Genomic DNA, 21,209 nt, shown 5'->3' on the forward strand with positions numbered 1-21,209 from the left:
TCTGGATCCTTCCATATCTGTCCCCAAACGCTGGGGGTCCCAGTCATATGTCACTATGCCAATGACAATGAGATTTATGAAATACAGATTGGAGAGGTGTTGCTGACGGAGAGGTAAGGAAACAAGCAATCAAGCAAGCGAACCATCTCAGCTTTCTCTAAATTCTAGGTGATTCAAGAGTAGCTGATGACATTTCCACCTGAGACGATCAGAACACCAAAAGGGATGCTTGGAGAGTTAGAGGAAGGAATATGCTGTGTGACCGGCTTCCCTTGCATCCCTGGGAACTTTCCAGCCCAGGACCAATTAGTATATTACTTGCCTCCACCACGTGATAGGGAGGGGGGAGTGGTGGGGGAGCAGGGGAGGGTGTGGGTGGATGTGGGTGGGTGGGTGGGTGGTGGGGTGGGGTGGGGGATCAAAACCAGGGAGTAAAAGCCAAAGTTTGGATGTGTGATTCCTTCCCTGGAACTTTTGAAATTTCAGAAATTTAACAATGGCGCCATCTAATGGATAATTAGAAAAATTAGACACCTGGCCCTCCCCAGATTTAAACGTTTTTTTTTTTGTTTTTGTTCTTGTTTTTCAGCTATAAACTGTGGTTTAGCAGGGTGCAATAGCAATTTAGCAAAACAATGTCTCAAAACAGAAAACAAGGCTGGTTGTTGGTGGTGCACGCCTTTAATCCCAGCACTTGGGAGGCAGAGGCAGGTGCATCTCTGTGAGTTCGAGGCCAGCCTGGGCTATAGAGTGAGCTCCAGGACAGGCTCCAAAGCTATACAGAGAAACCCTGTCTCAAAAAACAAGACAAAAACAAAAAAAACCCCAAAAAACAAAGGATTGAGGTGTTTGTCTATGAGGCCCTAGGTTCAAGTCCAGTCTGTCTCTGTCTCTGTGTCTCTGTCTGTCTGTCTGTCTCTCTCTCTCTCTCTCTCTCACACACACACACACACACACACCATGGCTCATCCTAACTTCTTTCTCAGGTTTTTGACACACTTAATTCACTTTTCAGAGTTTTGGTTTTCTTGGCGGGATTTTTGTTTGTTGTGATTATTTTATTTTATTTTAATAGGGTCTCACATAACCCAGGAGGTCTTAAACTTGATAGATAGTTGAAGCAGGCCTTGAATGCCTGATCCTTTTACCTCTATTTCCTGAATGCTAAGACAGGGGATGTTCCACTCTGCTGATTTTTTTTTTTTTTTTTTTTGGTCTTTAATTCTTTGAGACAGGATCTTGGGTAACCCAGGCTGGCCTCAAACTCACTATGTAACTCTAGATGATCCACTTGCCTCTGCCTCCTGAGTGCTAGGATTAAAGGCTTGCACTACCACCACCTGTCATCTTTTTCCTTTTTTAAAAAAGATTTATTTACTTTTGTGCTGGAGAGATGGCACAGAGGTTAAGAGCACTGACTGCTCTTCCAAAGGTCCTGAGTTCAGTTCCCAGCAACCACATGGTGGCTTACAACCACCTGTAATGAGATCTGGCTCCCTCTTCTGGCCTGCAGGGACACATGCAGGCAGAATACTGTATACATAATAAATAAATCTTTAAAAAAAGACTTCATATTTTAAAAAATATATTTATTTTCTTTTATGTGTATTGGTGTTTAGCCTGCATGTATGTCTGTGCATCATATACATGTAGTACCTGTAGACACCAGAAGAGGGAGTCAGAGCTCCTGAAGCTGTAGACACAAGCAGTTGTGAGCCACCCAACTGGGTGCTGGGAACTGAATTGGGGTCCTCTGGAAGAGCAGCAAATGCTATTAACTGTTGAACCATCTCTCTAGCCCCCTATTTTAAATTTTTTATATATATTGAACTATGTTCACTGTTCATTAAATATTTCCCAGAACACTTCTGCCGTGTAATTAGAGATTTCTTCTTTTTTTTAAAGATTTATTTATTATGTATACAGTATTCTGCCTGCATGTATCCCTGCAGGCCAAAAGAAGGCACCAGATCTCATTACAGATGGTTTTCAGTCACCATATGGTTGCTGGGAATTGAACTCAGGACCTTTGGGAGAAAAGCCAGTGCTCTTAACCTCTGAGCCATCTCTCCAGCCTGAGATTTCTTAAAAATTGAATGAGGTTATCAGTATAGGCTCGTCACCCAGCAGAAAGGGCACCTCGGCCACACTGGCTATGTTAATTACTGTCCACTGTATCAGCAGGGTGCAGAATTGTGAGTCCTGAAACCTTGAACTTGGTATGAATTTTGGCTCCAAGGGACGTGTCAGGTCCAAGGATGAATTCCTCCTTTTCAAAGTGAGACCTCGCCTCCGATTTATTATGCCATCCTCGAACAAGCATCTGCCCTTTTCTGGGGTCAGCTAAGCACCCTAGCAATGTTTGTTGACAGCTGTGGGTAGTATGTTCCCTGGTATTGTCTGAGGTCTTGGTGTGCCAAGACCAAATCTGCTGCTTTCCAAAGTTACAGACACCCAAAAATGCCATCTTTCTCCACAGAGTCCCCAACCCAGCACTTCCCTCTGCCCAGGCAAGACAGAAGTCACTCTGGGGAAGGAGTCCAAGTTAAAATTCTACCAGGTAGGGTGGCACTCGGGAAGCACAGGTTGGTGGATCTCTGTGAGTTCAAGACCAGCCTTGTCTACATATCAGGTTCCAAGCCAGTCATCGCTACCCAGGAGACCCTGACTCAAAACAAAACAAAGAAGAAGAGCAACAATAACAATAACAATAACAATAACAACCCAGGGGTGGACAGACAGCCCAGGGGTTAAGAGCACTGCATGCTCTTCCAGAAGTTTAGTCCCTAGCCCCAAATGACAGCTTACAACTGTCTGTAACTCCAGTCCCAGGGGATCTTCAGGCACCAGGCACACACATGGCAGAATACCCATATACACCAAGTAATAAAAGATTAAATTTTTAAAAAATTAAAAAATAATGCTTTCAAACTTCCAACTTCCTTTAGACTCTAGACTTGAGGCTCATTCCATGAAAAGCAAACTCATAGGGCTTTTTACCCAGCTCCTTCCTTCCTCCTTCCTTCCTTCCTTCCTTCCTTCCTCCTTCCTTCCTTCCTTCCTTCCTTTCTTTAAAGAACTGCAATTGTTTGTCTGTCTGGTTTTGAGACAGGATCTTGCTATGTAACCCAGGCTGGCCAGGTGCTAGACCAGCCTTGAACTTCTGTCTTCCTGCCCTACCTTTCTAGTGCTGGAATTTCGGACCTTTGCCACCAGCCTAGCTGTACCCTCAACTCCTTTTTCTTTTTGTGAGACAGTGTCATGTAGCCCAGGCTGGCCTCAAACCCAATATATAACTGAGGCTAGTTTTGATTTCTCTCTCTCTCTCTCTCTCTCTCTCTCTCTCTCTCTCTCTCTCTCTCTCTCGTTTCAAGACAGGGTTTCCCTGTGTAGTTTTGGTGCCTGTCCTTGATCTCTCTCTGTAGACCAGGCTGGCCTCGAACTCACAGAGATCTGCCTGGCTCTGCCTCCCTAGTGCTGGGATCAAAGGCATGTGCCAGCACCGCCAAGCCAATTAATCAATTTGAATACCAAGAAGCATCTTTTTTGTTTGTTTGTTTGTTTGTTTGGGACAGAGATTCTCTGTGTAGCTCTGGCTGTCCTAGCCTTCTATCTGCAGACCAGGCTAGCCTTGAATTCACAAAGATCTGCCTGCCTCTGCCTCCTGAGTGTTGGGATTAAAGGCGTGCACCAACATCACCCTGTTCAGTGCCTCCCTCCACCTTGCTCTCTTGTTTTTGTTTTTTGTTGTTGTTGTTTGTTTGTTTTTGCAAGAATTTTTTCTTTTTTTTTCTTTTTTTAAAGATTTATTTATTTATTATGTATACAGCATGTATGACTACAGGCCAGAAGAGGGCACCAGACATTACAGATGGTTGTGAACCACCATGTGGTTGCTGGGAATTGAACTCAGGACCTCTGGAAGAGCAGTCAGTGCTCTTAACCTCTGAGCCATCTCTCCAGCCCCACAAGAAGAATTCTTAATGATATAACTAACTTAAGTATCAAAAAATAGCCGTATTGGGCTGGAGCCATGGCTCAGAGTGCCTGCTGCTATATGGAGGACCCGAGTTCAGCTCCCAGTGCCCACATCAGGAGACTCACAACGCCTGTAACTTTAGTTCCTGTGAATCAGATGCTCTCTCTGGCCCCAACAGGCACCCACATGCATGTACAGTGTTGGAGCCTATGGCTCACTTTGTAGGCACCTAGGAACGGGGATGGGGTGTTGTTAATCCCATTGGTCGAGAATAAACCCACTATCACAATTTTTGAGCCAAATCTGAAGCAAACTTTATTGAATACTGTTCAGGACAATGGACACTGACCAGGTCCATATTCAGGATTCCCAGAGTATGGCACCAAATTACATTAGTCAGAGGCTTATAAAGGCAAACTCCACAATGCTACTCACTTCCCACCTTCCTCCAAACAGGGGCAAGAATGCATAGTTCCTGCTTAGTACCTTCAGCCTACATGCAATCAAGCACATCCTGTGCAGATGGGGTAACCAAGCTTGTTTCCAGAAGTGAAAACATGTAGCTTTTTATCTTACATGAAGAACAGCACCCCGGAATTCCAGAAAGTCATCTGTCCTTGGGCAAATGGGGCTTACTTGTTAGAGGCATTTTTGTTTTATAGATCCCTTAAGCACAATGATTTAAACTTAAAACATAACTTTAGCCATCACTGTGTGTGTGTGTGTGTGTGTGTGTGTGTGTGTGTGTGTGTGTGTGTACACACGGGGGGGGGGGTGGGGATAACAAAAGAACTGTTGTCTCAGAACAGGTCCAAGAGAGGAGGGGGGCTTTCAGCCAGAGCAGCTGCTGAGCGCCAGTCCCAGTAACAGGAGGGCCAGTTAAACCAGCTAGTCACGAGTCAAGTTGTGTAAACTGGTCTAAACCCCCTGACTTCCTGCGTGAGTTCTGGAAGAGGGATCTGTGAAGCCACACCCCCTCTGCAGTAGCAGTAGCAGGATGGCTGACAGAGGTGCTCCTGTGTGCCCCTCTCTCTTCTCATTCAAGGGAATGAGGAGCTGGCTGGACAGACTGTTACTCTGGGCTATTTTTCTTTCTATTGCACGTAAGCCTGATTCAATATTTTTAGAATTGACTCTCAGGCCAGGAGTAGTGGTTCACACCCAGAGGCAGAGGTATCTCTGTGAGTTTGAAGCCAGCCTAATCTACATAGGGAGTTCCAGGCCAGCCAGAGCTACATAGTGAGACCCTGTCTCAAAAAACAAAGACAGAAACCAAACAGACAAAATGCAAACATCGCGTGGAAAATGCGCTTCTTCTAATCTTCCCCTTTTCTCTTTCAGTTCAAAACGCTGCCGTGGATTATGTGAGGGAGAAAACAGGCGGTAAGTTTCATTTCCTAAAAGGATGGTCATCGGGACGGCAGGATAGCTGGCTTTGAATGTGAGCATTCCTTTACGGGCATTTCTGTGTTTTTAGATCAGCAACCAAGAGCAAAGGCTTCCGTTATCTGCCAGTAAGGAGATGAGCTGAGTTTAGAGGGAAATTGTAGCTTTTTTTCCCTCCCACCTGAAACTCGGCAACAACATCTTGAGACGGTTTTACCATGAAAAACTTCAAACTCCCTCTGCTATCTTTTTTTTTTTTTTTTTTTTAGCTAGAAAATCCTCACACGATCATTGTAAATTGTATGATTTATTTACTTTTGAGCCTGAGTCTCATGTAGCTCAGGCTGGCCTCAGACTCCATTATGTAGCTAAGGCTGGACTAGAACTCCTAAGCCTTCTCAAGGGAAGGACAGCTCAGGACCCACTAAGATCAAGTTCTCAGCACAAAGGAGATTTATTTGCCCCAGACGGACAAAGGCAGGGATAAGAGACAAAGGTAGGAAATAGGGGATGAGGGAGAAGAGAAGAGGAGTAAGGCAGAGGGGAAGGGAGAGGGGAAGGGAGAGGGGAAGGGAGAGGGGAAGGGAGAGGGGAAGGGTACTTGCCCTGGAGGACAAGGGACTGCCTCTGGATTGAGAGGAGACAGACATGGCCCATAGGCAAATGGCGGTTTATAAAGGGAAAGGAAGAAACTCATGTGAGAATGAGTTGGTTTGTTTTGATTGGGCATATTAATTAGCATAACTACGAGGAGGCTTTTGATTAATGGACTTCAATGCTTTGATAGGAGGAAGTGACCCAAAATGCCCTGGTGGCTAGCTTTAGGAATGTAAAGGGAACAGGAAATTGGGAAGAAGGGCAAAACCTGTTGGCACCATGTTCTCCATGCTCGGGCCTGCTAGAGCCTTTACTTTCTGCCTCTTCCTCCCAAGTGCGGGATCACAGGTGTGCGCCACCATGCCCACTTGAAAAGATCGTAAATTCAAGCAACTGGTACTATGCATGGGAGGAACAATATGGTGGAGTCAGGGCCCTTGGTTGCTGAGCCTGGCATGTCACTCACCAGCTGGCAGCCAGGGCACTCAAAGTGATCAGTTTTGAGTTTGTTCTCTTTCATCCGGGAGGTGGGAATGCTGCAGTGCCTATTTCCCTCCGCAGTATCTGGCAGACAGCACTCCTTCAGTGTGTGCTAACCACGCAAGACTGAAAGTGCTTTGCTCAGCTCCAGCCTGCCTCCTCTCTACTTCCAGAAGCAGCCAGTATCAGTAATGGGGTTGTTTGGGTTTTTGTTTTCATGGATTGTTTGTAATAGGATCTTGCTATATAGACTAGCACTCACTGTGTAGCCCAGGCTTTGCTGAACTCATAGGAATCCTCCTGCTTCAACCTCTTAAGCGCTGAGTGTGGTTGAGTATACACTGCAGAAGCCTAGATGGATATGTTTGTGTCTGTCTGCGATGTCAGGATTGATTGATTGATGATTGATTGATTGGTTTATTTATTTAGGTTTTTCTTTCTTTCTTTCTTTTTTTTTTTTCCGAGACAGGGTTTCTCTGTGTAGCTTTTGTGCCTTTCCTGGAACTCACTCTGTAGACCAGACTGGCCTCAAACTCACAGAGATCCGCCTGGCTCTGCCTCCCGAGTGCTGGGATTAAAAGCGTGCGCCACCACCGCCCGGCCAGGATTTTTTTTTTTTATAAGATCTTTATTGACAGATAATTCACATAGTATACAATTTTCCTGTTTGCAAAATTTGATAGACTTTGGTCCAGCATCCTCATAGGCCCACGACACCATCACCACTTGGTCAGGATTTATTGAACAGCAATAAATTCAGAAGCTATGTTGGTTCTGTTGGCTGTAATTTTCCAAGTAGTCCTGATTTCCCTTGATAACTGACGGTTAGCAAACATGGATTCTTCTAGTCCAATCTTAAATTTAACATTAACGCTCAGATCACACATTCCACATCTTTTTTTTTAATAATGTTTTTTTTTTAAATATTTATTTATTTATTATGGATATAGCACATATGACTGCAGGCCAGAAGAGAGCACCAGATCTCATTACAGATGGTTGTGAGCCACCATGTGGTTGCTGGGGATTGAAGTCAGGACCTCTAGAAGAGCAGTCAGTGCTCTGAACCTCTGAGCCATCATTCCACATCTTACAGTCAATGTACACATGGGAAATATGTATATGGTGCACGTCTTTAATCCCAGCACCCCGGAGGCAGAGGCAGGCTTATCTCTGAGTTTGAGGCTAGTTTGGTCTACAGAGCAAGTTCCAGGACAGCCAGGGATATACAAAGAAACCCTGTCTCAAAAAAAAAAAAAAAAAAAAAAAAAAAAACTGTGGCCATACAACAGTGGCACACGCCTTTAATCCCAGCACTCGGGGGGCAGAGCTAGGAGGATCTCTGTGAGTTCAAGGCCAGCCTGGTCTATAGAGCAAGATACAGGATAGGAACCAAAACTACATGGAGAAACCATGTCTCAAAAAACAAACAAACAAAAAATTGTGTGTCTGTATGTCTGTCTGTGTGTGTACATGTTACAGATGGGCCACCAAAGTCACAGCAGACAAAGTTCAAGGAATCTGAGAGGCCTCACTGAAAGCAGAGTCTGGTGTAGCCCAGGCTGGCCTAGAACTCACTATGTAGCAGAGATTGACCTTGAATTCTCGATCCTTCTGCTTTCATCCCCTAAATGCTGATCTTAACAGCTGTAATGACATCAGGGGAGAGAGAGACCCTGGGGGACCTAAGGGGGGCTGGAGGGAGCCTGGGGCACCTGGGAGAGCAGAAAATGATTTGTGATGGGTAATTTAATGGAAAATCATAGTTGGAGGTGGGCACTGGGTTGGGGGCGGGCACTGTCCCTGGTTTATGGTGGTGACTGGGGAAACAAAATTGTCCTGGGGTGTTTGTTTCTGTCTTGATAAAAGAGGTGTTCGTGGGGTTTGGGATTTAGCTCAGTGGTAGAGCGCTTGCCTAGCAAGTGCAAGGCCCTGGGTTCGGTCCTCAGCTCAAAAAAAAGGGGGGGGGGTGTTCGTTACTTTCCTCCCTACTGTGACCAAATATCAAGACAAGAAGCAACTGAAGGCAAGAAGGGTCAACCTGGGCTCACAGTTCAAGGGGAGATTACCACCTACCATGGCTGGGAAGTCATGATGGCAGGGGCCTGAGGTAGCCAGCATCACACACAGCATCCAGAGTCAGGAAGCAGAGAGAGAGAGGGATGCTCAGCTCAGTCTCCTTGGCTTCTTTTTATTCAGTCTGGGATAGATCACATCACCCATATTCCCACCCCGGTTAGCCCAATCTAGAAACTTCCTCACAGAAATCCCAGAGGCAGTCTCCTAGGTGGTCCTAGAGCCTGTCAGCTTGACACTATTAACCACCACATCTCCTGTAGCCCAGCCTGCCTTTGAACTCCCTGGATAGCTCAGGATAGCCTCCATCTAGTTCTTCTTGCCTCCATCTCCCACAAACTGGAATTACAGACGTGAGCTCCAGTGCTTACGCTGTGCCCAGGATGGAACCCAGGGCTTTGTGCAGGCTAGGCAAGCCCTCCACCACCCAAAGCTGCACCCCCAGCCCCATCAAGCGGTTTTAATGAAGACTGCCATGTTATTTTGTTTTTCCAGAATTGCCTTCTCCAAAACTGAACTCAAGTACGAATGTGGTCAGGATGGGCCAAAATGTATCTCTGTCCTGCTCCAGCCAGAACACATCACTGGATATCACCTATTCATTATTTTTGGGTACGAAACACATAGAAACCAAGAAAAGAAGAGGGGAAACCATCATTTTCCACCTGAAGATCTCCAACGTCAATGAAACAGGTCCTTACAAATGCAAAACCAATGTTTCCAACCTGCAGAAATATAGTCAGGAACTCAACTTCATGATCGCCAGTAAGTGCCTCCCGCCGTACAGTGGTGATGGAGGGTGGGGGCAGGGGGGCCGAAGGGAGTCTCTCTGGTGCTCTGGAGAGCTCTTGGCAGTTCAAAACACTCAAGAATGTGGAAAGAGACTGGAGACGTGGCTCATCAGTTTAGAGCACTTGCTGTAGGCTTCTCCCTTTTTGTTCTTATTCAGTCTGGGCCCTCAGTCTAAAGGATGGTGCTCTCACACCTGGAGAGGGTCTTCCCCGCTCAGCTAATCCTCTATGGAAGAACTTCACTGGTCTCCGAATCCCTCTTTCAGCTCACCAAGCTCACCAATCTTCTTCCCTTGAAGCCTGAAGCCCCAGAGCCAGCACACTTCCCACCCAGCCATGCCTCATGTGTTCTGTTTTTCTCTCTGTTGCCTTCCCACGCCATGCTTCTCTTAGCCTGGCACCAGTAGCCTCATCTGTGGTGACCTTGATAATGAGTCCCCAGAGAGTGAGAGAAGGGATCTAAACACATCATGTCTGCAGTCTTGTCAAACTTAAAAAGAACCACTGGTTCTCCAGGTCTGCCGGCGTGGAGGCCACGAGCCACATGTATCCATGCAAAATTAAATTCATGCTAATCAAAATGATAGCAAAAAATTTCTAGGGCCAGAAAGATGGCTCAGTGGGGTAAAAGCACTTGCTACATAGGTCTGAGTTTGATCCTTGGAACTCACATAAAGGTGGAAGGAGAGAGCTGATTCCACAGAAACCAATGCATGTTTGCTTGAACATGCATGTGAGCATGTGCATGCACGCGTGCGCACACATACACACACACACACACACACACACACACACACACGCACACACACACAATTAATAAATACATTCTAAAAAATTCAATACCACCGTGCTGGGCATACCTTTTACTGGCCCAACATTTGGGAGGCAGAGCCAGGTGGATCTCTGTGAGTTCAAGGCCATCCTGCTCTATATAGCTAGTTTCAGGCTAGCCAGGGCTACATAGTGAGACATTATCATAAAAACAAATAAACAAACAAAAAAACCCTTAATGCTACAGTCTTGTCACACGTCTAGTATTCAAGAGTCACAGGTAACTAGTGACTGCCATGTTGGTCAACATAGAACATGTCCTCCACTACAGAAAGTTTTGTTGGATGGAAATACAGGTCAATGGCTCTAAATTTTAGGGTGCAAATGTGATCATCTAATCCAATACAACAGGGCGTACTTTCCCCAGAAGTAGGCTCAGAAGACCAATGTGGGTTTTTTGTTTGTTTGTTTTTGGTTTTACGAGACAGGGTTTTTTTGTGTAGCTTTGCTCCTTTCCTGGATTTCCCTCTGTAGACCAGGCTGGCCTCAAACTCACAAAGATCTGCCTGCCTCTGCCTCCCAAGTGCTGGGATTAAAGGCGTGGCCACCACTGCCCGGCAGACCAGTGTGTTTTGTTGCTCTGACAAAAATACTCTAAAGAAGAGAGGGCTTATTTGAGTTCCTGGATCTCAGAGACACAGTCATCATGACAGGGACAGTTACAGCAGGAGTGGGCAGTGGGGTCACATTTCAGAAGGAGTGAGAGAGAGAGATGAATCCTGATGCTCAGTTTTCTTTCTCTTATTTTTAAAATTTATTGATTATTACTTTTTGTTTGTTTGTTTTTGTTTTTAAGACACAGTCTCATTATGTAGCTTTGGCTAGCCCAGAATTCACTATGTCGAGGAGAGTGGCCTCAGACTCAGCGATCCATCCCCCTGCCTCTGCCTCCCGAGTGCTGGGGTTAAAGGCCTGCGTCACCAGGTTACTTTCTCTTTCTTACGCAACCTGGGACTTTTCCCATGGGATGATACCACCCACACTTCGGGTGGGTCTGTCCACGTCAATTAACCTAATCGCTATGATTTACCCAGAAATTTGAGTCCTAGGGCTTCTAGATCTGATCAAGTCGACACCACTATTAGCCAGCACAGCTAGAGGTACGAGCTTTTACAGGAGTTTCATGCTATGGTCTCCAGATGGGAGGCAGCAGTCTGGGCAAAAACTATGTGGTGACTGTGGTTGTCATAGAAATGAGTGGGAGGGACACAGACAGACATAGAGCTGGAATGTGGTGTACAGTGGCTAAACAGAGTCCTCTACCCCACATGGCAAGGCTGCCAGATGGATACTCTCTGCACATAGCCTTCCTGTGGTTTGTTAAAGTGACGCTCTGTCCCATCAAACTGTTTGATGGCTTATAAAAACACGGTCATCTTCAGTGAGGTCTCACGGATACGTCTCTATCAATTGCTCACTTGGTGCAGGCTGTTGTTTGTTACAAGCTATGGTGCTTCTAGGACATCAGTGATACCTAAGACATGGTCCTGTCCCAAGCCCTATCAGGACTGGCGGTCAGAGCCATAAACACAGGTAGGTTCCTTAATCAGGGCTTCCCTTTCCAGCTAAGGCTGGAGAACCCGGACGCACCACACCCTGACTCATACGGATTGATTCCCGCCCTCATGGAGCCTGTGGTCGGGCTCACAAGCTGTGCTGGTTATTGTAAAGGAAACTGGCACAGAGTGGAGAAAGGTAAGGCCTGGAAAAGAGCCCACCTAGGTGAGGCAGGAGGGCTTGTCCAAGGAGCTGGAAGAATGAGAAAGAAATGTGGGCAGACTGGGAAAAGAGAGCTGTGGTTGAAGTCCCTGGCATGTTTAGAGCTCCAGCTTGGGACGGGAACTGGGCTGGTTGAAGGTCAGAGAAGGAGCGTGTGAGGCCAGGGGACACTTCAGACACAAGTCTGAGCAGTGGGAGATGGAAAGGTAGGGAGGTGGGGGGAGGGGCAGTGCTCTGCAGTCAGTCTGTATGTCTGTGGCCTTGGGCATTCCCTTCTGCCTTTGGAAGCAGCCTCTCGCTCAAAAAGCCTAGGCTGGCTCTCTACTCACTTGTGTAACCAAGGATGACTCCTGTTGACTACATAGAGAGACCCTGTCTCAAAAAGCATAAACAAATAAGTTAATTAATAAAACTAAAGAGATCTATAAAAAACAAACTGTAGAAAAAAAAGAGCAGAACTTGACAGCAGACCTGAACTCTGTATTTCCTGTTTTGAACTGCCCTTGAATGGATTTAGCAGGGCCACTTCCGCTTTGCAGAGGAAGTAAAAGTACTTGTACAACTGACTTCTATAAATGGAAACACAGAGAAGTACGATACTTTTGGGTTGAGAATAAAGCCAGCTCTCCACTGCACACTCGAAACTAGACCGTTGACAAAACCATACGCACTGCTCATGGTGCTTTTTGCCACTGTATAACAACTTAAGTTTGATCCCTGGGACCCACGTGGTGGAAAGAATCAACTCCCTTAAGTTGTTTTTCAGCTTCTACATGCATGCCATAAATGTGCTTATGTATATATATGAAATAAATTTTTGATTGTAGTCATTTTTTTTTTTTAAGTTTTCTCAAGACAGGGTTTCTCTGTATAGCTTTGTGCATTTCCTGGAACTCACTCTGTAGACCAGGCTGGCCTCAAACTCACAGAGATCCGCCTGGCTCTGCCTCCTGAGTGCTGGGATTAACCGCCCGGCTGATTGTAGTCATTCTTAAGAACAAACAAATTGGCTAGGTTGTGGTGGTACACGCCTTGAATCCCAGCACTCAGAGGTGGGTGACTCTGAGTTGAGACCAGCCTTGTCTACAGCGTGAGTTCCAGGACAGCCAGGGCTACACAGAGAAACCCCGTCTTGAAAAACCAAAAACAGAATAGACAAATAGCCAGGTATGTTACACACACCTGTAGTCCCAGCATTTGGAAATTGGAAGCAGGAGGATGAGCATAAAGCTAGTCTCAGCTACATAGTAAGTTCTAGAAGAGATAATAGACCACAAAGTCAGAAGCCAAGAGGCGTCCTGGCTCCATCCTCTAACCTCTCTGGCTCCATCCTCCAACCTCTCGGCACTTGGCTTGAGCCATACTGCAGGCAGTTAGTCAGGTTAGCTATTTATCTGGCTCCCAGCTGTGTGTGTGGCTCCTCAGCAGCTCATTGAGACCAATGAGCTGGAGTAGGGTTGATCTGTGTGCATGGGCGGAGTACCGGGTATGGTTGGATATTGTTTGAGTACCCACTTTCATCCTTCTAGACCAGGCAACTGCCTTAGTCAACCAGATGGAAACAGATCTAAACTGATTTTATTTAGTTTATTTGGTGTGTGTGTGTGTACGCATGTGCTGGTGGCACTAAGTGATGAGTCTGTTCTCTGCTTGCACAATGTGGGTTCCAAGGTTTGCGTTACAGCGCTTTACCCTGCTGAGCCGTCTTGCCGGCCCCAGACCAACCTGCAACTCACCTCACAGCTAGCTGAGCCTGATGATGCTTCCTCTCCCTGAGTCCCTTCCACAGACTGCACTTACCTCTGGGAAGTGCAGCTGCTTCTGCACTGATGCACCTCCTGCTTGGACCTTCCAAATGCAGGGCCCCTGGGGGAGGGCACCCACAAGATGGAATTGATTCCCCCATCCAGGGCAGAAACGAGTGTGGTGGTGAGACCTGACTCCCTGCTATTCCCAGTGTTCCCAGCCCTGCCTTCCACCTCCAAGGTCCAAACAGCCCACACAGCCACAGCTGCCGCCATATTCGACTTTGCGTGTTCTTGGAGGCATTGGGTCTTTCATATTTCTCCCTTCTTCGTTTTGTTTTGTTGATTTTTAAATTTGTTTGGTTTCAGTTTGGGGGAGGGGGTCCCTACGTTGCCGAGGAAACTCATGATCCCACTTCAGCCTCCTGGTTACCTCATCTAGCTTTTCTCTTTCTCTTTTCTCCTGACTAGGTCTGTAGCCTGGCTGGCCTTGAAGTTCTGATAATCCTCCTGCCTCAGCTTGTTGAGTGCTGAGATGACATTGTTTGGTCGGTCTCACATGTCACAGCCACTGGTGACCCATGAACACTGTTTTCTTACAGAAGAAGATAGCTGTCCTTCTTGTCTGCTGCCATGGCTGCTCCCAGGGTTGCTACTGGGGCTACTGGTAATAATCATAGTTCTGGTTTTTTTGATTCAACCAAAACTTAAAAAAGGTAGGTTCTCCTTGGTATGTTCCTGGGAGGTTCAGATTCAGCAGGGCAGAAGAGGAAGGGACCAGAGTCAGAAATGGGGCGGGGAGGGGCTGGAGAGATGGCTCAGCAGTTAAGAGCACTGGGTTCCCAGTGGTGCTGACCAATCACTTGGAACTCCAGTTTCAGGGGATCTGACGCCCTCTTCTGACCTTGGCGGGCAAAACACTTATACACATGGAATTTTTAAAAACTGAAAACAAATACTTACGGAAAAAGAAATGGAGTGGGAGACCATGGTCTTCTGATCTCAGGTGGTGAGCAGGCTTGGCTTGGATAGAAGAAATAGAGTAGGGAGAAAATGAGGAGGAGGAGGAAGGTTCAATCCCCAGGACCCACACAATGGAAGGGGAGAATTGACTCTGACGCATTGTCCTCTGGCATCCACAGTGTTGGGTGGCATGCACATACCCACACACTAATAAGCAACTAAATGTAATTTTAAAAATTTCAAAAGAGATGAGAAGCCAGGCAGTGGTAGAGCACACCTTTAATCCCAGCACACGGGAGGCAGAGGCAGGCAGAGCTCTGGATCTGAGGCCAGCCTGGGCTACAGAGTGAGCTCCAGGGCAGCCAGGGCTACACAGAGAAAGCCCGTCTTAAAAAAACAAACAAAAATAAGAGATGAGAAATTAAGGAGTGAGCAGACAGACTTCATGAGGCCCATAGGGCATGGCCTTTGAGTTCTCTGTAAAGCCCTTTTGAGGGAGGTTGTGGGAGAGCCAGCCTCACATGGACACAGCTTACAGCCCCAGTCCCATGACTGAATTAAAGTTCTGCAGCTACCATCTCAATTACTAATAATACTGGTACTTTTATTTATGTATTTATTTTAGAGATTTATTTACTATGTATACAGTGTTCTGCCTGCTTATATCCCTACAGGCCAGACGAGGCCACCAGATCACATTACAGATGGTTGTGAGCCACCATGTGGTTGCTGGGAACCGAACTCATGACCTCTGGAAGAGCAGTCAGTGCTCTTAACCCCTGAGCATCTCTCCAGCCCCTCTGCTTTTATTTTTTGATTGGATCTTGCTATGTATGCCTGGTTGGCTCTGAACTCACAATGACGCTCCTGTCTCAGCTTAGGAATGTTGGGCTTACAGGTGTGTACCACCACTCCCAACTTTATACTTTTTTTTTTTTTTTTGAGACTGGGTCTCAAACTCACCATGACTTCTGATCCTCTGCCTTCCCATCTCCAGTGCTGAGATTATAAGCACATGCCCTTCCATCTGATTTACTTGACAGTAGGGATGGAACCCAGGGCTTCATGCGTGCTAGACAAGCCCTCTACCCACTGAGCCACATCCCCAGCCTGTCTTCATAAAATTATGCTGAAATACACACACAATGAAATTTGCTATTTTACCCCCCCACACACACCACCCTTTTATTTTACGGTATGAGGCCCTGTCATGAACTCAACAAGACTCTACATGGAACCCCACCCTTGGCTCCCAGTCCAGCTTGTTCACATGCACATTAGTGACCTTTAGTCTTTCACTCTGTGTGAGACCATCAGTAGCCCCACACCTTTGTCAGCTTCCCAGGCTGCAACCCAGTGCCCTGAGATAATTCCCCATGCTGTTTTTCCCCTGCCCAGTAGCCACCATTCTGCTTTCTGTCTCTACAGACTATTCTAGGATTCCATTCCAGTGGAATCCGGCAGCAGTTGTCTGTCTTGTTTTATTTTGTGACAGAGGCTCCTCTCTCCCAGGCTGGCCTCAAACTCACCATGTAGTTGAGGGTAGCCTAGAACTTCTGGTCCTCCTGAGTGGGTGGATTGCAGGGGTGCAGAATGAACTCAGGCCTTCCTGCTTGCTAGGCAAGGACTCTACCAACTGTGCCACATCCCCAGGAGCTGCCCTTTGGTGCTTGGCTTCCTGTGCATATCAGAATGTCTTCCCTTTTTAGGCTGGGGAACATTCTGATCTGGATGCATACCTAATGTTTCCCCAACCCTCCACCCCTTGCTTGGGTTGCGGGCATCTTCTGGTTATTGTAAACAGTGCTTACTGTGCATGTGGGTGTGCATGGATGCATATCAATGCTTATAGCAAAGAGGCTCCTGAAGTTCACTGTGTATCATATAGTTGGTCCAGAGCAGAAACCCCTCAACAGGTGAAGCCTTCTGTTTCTCAGCTACCTTCAAGAAGCTTGGTGTTTGAAGTTGAATGGGAACATGTCTCTCTCTTCCCACCTGAGGCTCGGCAGCAACAAGAGACCCATCACCACCCAGCTAGAAGCCTTTCCCTATTTACCTCTAAGCCCTTCTCTGGTAGAGATTTCAAAGTGGCCCTTTCACTGGGCACACGTGTGGAAAAATATCTAGATTTGCACAAAACAGTGTTTGTGTCTTAGCACAGAAGGCTCCAAGCCGAGGGCTGTTGGGTTCCTGGTGTTTGTTTCTCTGGGCCTCAGTTTTCTGGGCTGTGGAATGGGACTGTGGAGAGCCTGTCTGAATTAGTGAGACTCATTCACAGGTGTCAGGCCCCTGTGCCTCCCTCCATCTCTACATGGACAAAGGTCATAGAGGGAAGGCACTCAGTTGATACAACAGTTGAAAAGCAGCTGGGACACTGTTCAGTGGTACAGTCGTCTCTGCTTAGCTTACCAGGGTAGGCATAGGGCAAACCCACCCCTAAAAACCCTTGAAATAGATGCCCTACTTAACACAGCTCCTCAGACACCTCAGGAACATCTCCCTTTTCTACAGACAGAACCACCCTGAGGTTTTTGTCAAAGTGGCATTAAGATTTGTACACGCCATTAATCCCAGCACTCAGGAGGCAGAGGCAGGCAGATCTGAGTTCAAGGCCAGCCTGGTCTATAAAGAGTTTCAGGACAACCAGGGCTACCCAGAGGAACCCTGTCTCAAAAAATTTCTGCTGGCCTAGAACTTAGTTGCATTCCTCATCTCTTGAAGATGTCTCAAGACTCCCTACCAAATATTGCTTTCAAGAAGGAAAGAAGGGTTTGGGGATTTAGCTCAGTGGTCCTAGGTTTGGCCCTCAGCTGGGGAAGGTGGGGGGAAGAAGATGTGTCTATTTCCAGTATGTAGGCTAAGACCTCACAGAGGCCCCTGGATCAGAGGAGTGGGTGTCATATACAAATTGGTGATTGTTTCCCTCATTACTTGAGGCTAGCACTAAGACATGCCGCTTAGAATCATGGGAGAGTCAGCCCCTTGGCAGAGAAGACAGGAAAAACGTGTCTAAATTGCTTCAAAGTGATGACTCTGTGACTTGTTTTGTTTTGTTTTTTGGCAGGAAATGCTCAAAGAGAGAGTAAGTCCAAGGATTCCGGAGATGCACCCCTGCAAAGTGAGCTGTATGCAAACGTTTGTGAAACTCAAACAGGTTAGGGGCCTTGCTGGCTGTTTTGATGAGTTTGTTTGGTTGGTTCTGGGGTGACAGTACACACACACACACACACACACACACACACACACACTCATGGTGGTATGGTGCTAGAACTTGAATCCAAGATGCTAGACAAGTACTCTACACAGTGCTCATTATTTAAAAAAAATTTTTTAAAGATTCTCCAGAGACTTCAGTTAAAAAAAAAAAAAAGGGAAGCCAAGTAACAATATCCCATCTCCCTTCCACCTCCCTTCCACCTCACATTTTACTCACCAGTAGGCCATTCTATCCTTTGATTTTTTTAACATACTTTAGAGATGACTTTATATTAACTTGGGAAGATCAGTGCTGTATCCCAAAGTCTTTCATGATCATATTTTTTGTTTGTTTGTTTGTTTTTGAGACAGGGTTTCTCTGTGTAGCCCTGGCTGTCCTGGAACTCACTCTGTAGACCAGGCTGGCCTAAAAATCACAGAAATCTACCTTCCTCTGCCTCCTGAGTGCTGGGACTAAAAGGCATGTGCCACCATGGCCCGGCTTATGATCATCTTTAAAAAAAATTTTTTTTTGTTCATTTGTTCTGTTTTGAGACAGAGTCTTGCTATGTAGCCCAGCCTGGCTTCAAACTTTTAATCCTCCTGCCTCAGCCTCTTGAGTGATGGGATCACAGACATGTGATATTATGTTCAATAAGTTGTTCTTTAAAAATATCTATTTTAATAACATAAAACTATATGTATTTATCATGTCCATAATGGTTATTTGGGAACAGAGTTTTTTGTTTGCTTACCTGTTTTTTTTATTTTTTTATTTTTTTTTTATTAGCAACTAGTCTAGGCTAGCTTTGAACTCACTATGTTGCCCAGGATGACCTCAAACTCATAACAATCCTCCTGCTTCACCCTCCCACGTCCTAGGATTACAAATGTGACTTAATTTGTGTGTCATCCTTGCCCAGAGGCCATGATAACCTTTTCTGTATCTATTTTAGTCTGCACGCTACAGAAGCGAGAACATCTCATTTTTGTTTGCTTGCTTATTTGCTTTGTGCAATGCTTGGGATCAAACCCAGGGCTCCCCACATGCCAGCCGAGTGCTGGAGAGAACATGAATCTGCTCCCTTAGCAGTCTTCAAGATTGTAGTAGTTAATGATTAGCTGGAGTCGCCATACCATATAATATTTAGTCACTTACCATATCAGACGTTGCATGTTGGATGCTTCGTGGTGGAAGGGCTTCTTAACTAAGGGGCTCTGTCCCAGCCAGCTCCACAGAGCCCCAGCCACACTCTGAGCACTGTGCAAGGCTTGACACACCAGCACCAGTTCCCAATCTTGCCAAGCAGGAGCCTGGATCAGACCTGAAGGGACAGAAATGTGTTTCCACACCCCCCCAAAGGGAAAGAGCTCTCCTTAGACCCTAGACCACCACCCCCACACGGTCAGAGGATCCAAGAACTGGCCCAGTAACACTGTGCATTGTTTTTTGCCCAGAGGCAAGACAACCCCAGGAGCTACACTATATCACTCCAGTCTTCAAGGAGGTAGAACCCAGAAAACAAGGTGAGTCATGATGGGGACGAGATGAGAACAAGACAAGAATCCCTGCAACATCACTGTGAGCTAGGGTTTTGTATCTAAGGGTGGGGTGTGGGTACCCTAGGCTCCCAGCAAGTCCACAGTAACCAACCACAGCTCCCACAAATATGTCAGGTGGAGAGATGGGAGGAGGAAAAGACAAGGTAGAGACTGTCCTCTAAATACGTCACAGGCTGGAGAGATGGCTTGGCATTACGAGCATGCACTGTGCTTCTAGAGGATCTGAGGCCCACAACCACCTGTGAGCATGAGCACAAACACCCTCACACACACACACAATTAAAATCAAATCAAATCAAATCCAAAAACTCCCAAGAAGAAGATTCAGGATCATTACTAAACATTTTCAAGAGGAAATCAGGGGCTGGGGAGATGGCTCTGGGGCCAAGAGCACTTGCCTACCTCATTTGCATGAAGCCCTGAGTTTGGATCCCAGCTCTCATGCAAAAAGCTGGGCACAGCTGTGCTGGGGCCTGTGACCCCAGTGCTGAGATGAAGCTGCTGGAGTTCACTGGCAGTCTGAGGACAACATGGAGTCAGCTTTCTCCTTCCACCCTGTGGACCCTGGGATAGAACTAAGGTATCCAGCTTGGTGGCAAGCGCTGTTACCCACTGAGCCCATACACCTGAAATGGGGATTCCTTTTAGACTTGGTCTGAACTCATAGCTGGAGGTTACTAAGTTATTTGCCCTTTTCCATTCCAGAAGGCTGTGTGGGCAAGCCAGCTGATTACGTTTATTCTGAGCTTACCTACTGAGTATGAAGAAACTGACTGCATCCCCGTGTAAAAGACTTTCCAGCAAGCTGGTGTGGCTGGAGAAACTGCAAATTTACCTAGTGCTTCAAAGTTTCAGCTGAGGCTGGGCCAGGAGGATCCTGAATTCAAAGCCAGCTGGGACTACGAAGCAAGACCCCATCTTAAAACACAAAACCAAAAATATTTAAGCTGGTCACCTAAGATGAATTTGTATTTTTCACATCTGAACATTATCCTTTGGCTAATTTGGGCCTCTAATCTTGTCATCAAAGTAGCCAGGCTTGATAATAGTTATAAAGTATTTGGTTTTGTGGGCATCCATCCTTCTCACTTTCCAACACCGTTTTAAAAGGAATTATCTTGGGGCTGAGGAGGTGGCTGAAGAGAGGCACCTACTGCTCTGTCAAGGGACAGGAGTTTGATTCCCAGTATCCACATCCCACAACTCATAGCTTTGTTTCCAGAGGATCCATCGCCCTCTTCTGGCATCTGCAGGCACTGCACTCATGTGCACAGACACACACCTAAACACTTAATTAAAAATAAATAGTCCACAGCCATACTACCCTGAACTTGCCAGTTTCATCTAAAAATAATAAAATTTTTAAAAGTTAAATCTTAGGCAAAAGAGCTGTTTGTAAGTGGCTCATGAAGACATTATAATGATCATCTTTCGTATCCCGTTGTCTCCATGCCTGCCAAAGGTTCAAACGAAAAAACAAAGCATGGCCAGGTGTGGCGGTGCACATCTTTAATTCGAGCACTCAGGAGACAGAGGCAGGTGGATTTCTGTGAGTTCCAGGACAGCCAGGGGATGCACAGTGAGACAAAAAAAAAAAAAAAACCCACAACAAATAAACACCACCACAAAGCCTAATCCACGTCTAAGTCTAAATACAGGTGACCTTGAAAATGGGTCTGAGGGGCTGAGTAGATGGTTTATCAGGAAAGAGTGCTTACTGCACAAGTGTGAGGACCTGTCAAATGCCCAACACCCATTTAAAAAGCTGGATGTGGCTACACACACCTGTAATCCCTGCAGTACAGGGGAGCAGACCTCTGTGTGTATGAGTATGTCTGTGTGCACGATTATACAGCTGCAAAAAGTTGTCAGTACTGGCATTGA

General features: G+C 46.3%; 1 protein-coding gene across 3 annotated transcripts; it reads left to right on the forward strand.

The window, feature by feature from the left end:
• Positions 1-4,961: 4,961 nt before the first annotated feature.
• Milr1 (mast cell immunoglobulin like receptor 1) lies at positions 4,962-20,699 on the forward strand. 3 transcript variants are annotated; one of them, XM_036194562.1, is made up of 7 exons: positions 4,962-5,082; positions 5,321-5,362; positions 9,014-9,283; positions 14,207-14,320; positions 17,632-17,721; positions 19,221-19,289; positions 20,031-20,699. In XM_036194562.1, the coding sequence occupies exons 1-7, from the start codon at positions 4,977-4,979 to the stop codon at positions 20,081-20,083; spliced, it is 744 nt and encodes a 247-aa protein (XP_036050455.1). In that variant the 5' UTR covers positions 4,962-4,976; the 3' UTR covers positions 20,084-20,699. The 3 variants fall into 3 exon arrangements, with proteins under 3 accessions (XP_036050455.1, XP_036050458.1, XP_036050457.1); XM_036194565.1 differs by having other exon boundaries at positions 14,207-14,271; positions 20,031-20,088; XM_036194564.1 differs by lacking the exon at positions 14,207-14,320.
• The last annotated feature ends 510 nt before the right edge of the window (positions 20,700-21,209 follow it).

Source organism: Onychomys torridus, chromosome 8, assembly GCF_903995425.1.
Source record: "Onychomys torridus chromosome 8, mOncTor1.1, whole genome shotgun sequence".
Taxonomy (NCBI): Eukaryota; Metazoa; Chordata; class Mammalia; order Rodentia; family Cricetidae; genus Onychomys; species Onychomys torridus.

Bases quoted from the DNA above. Each gene is read 5' to 3' on its own strand.
- Milr1 (XM_036194562.1), top strand. From the start codon at position 4,977: ATGGCTGACAGAGGTGCTCCTGTGTGCCCCTCTCTCTTCTCATTCAAG. The intron at 9,284-14,206 runs GTAAGTGCCTCC...GTTTTCTTACAG, and splicing joins ACTCAACTTCATGATCGCCA to AAGAAGATAGCTGTCCTTCT. The intron at 14,321-17,631 runs GTAGGTTCTCCT...GTTTTTTGGCAG, and splicing joins TCAACCAAAACTTAAAAAAG to GAAATGCTCAAAGAGAGAGT.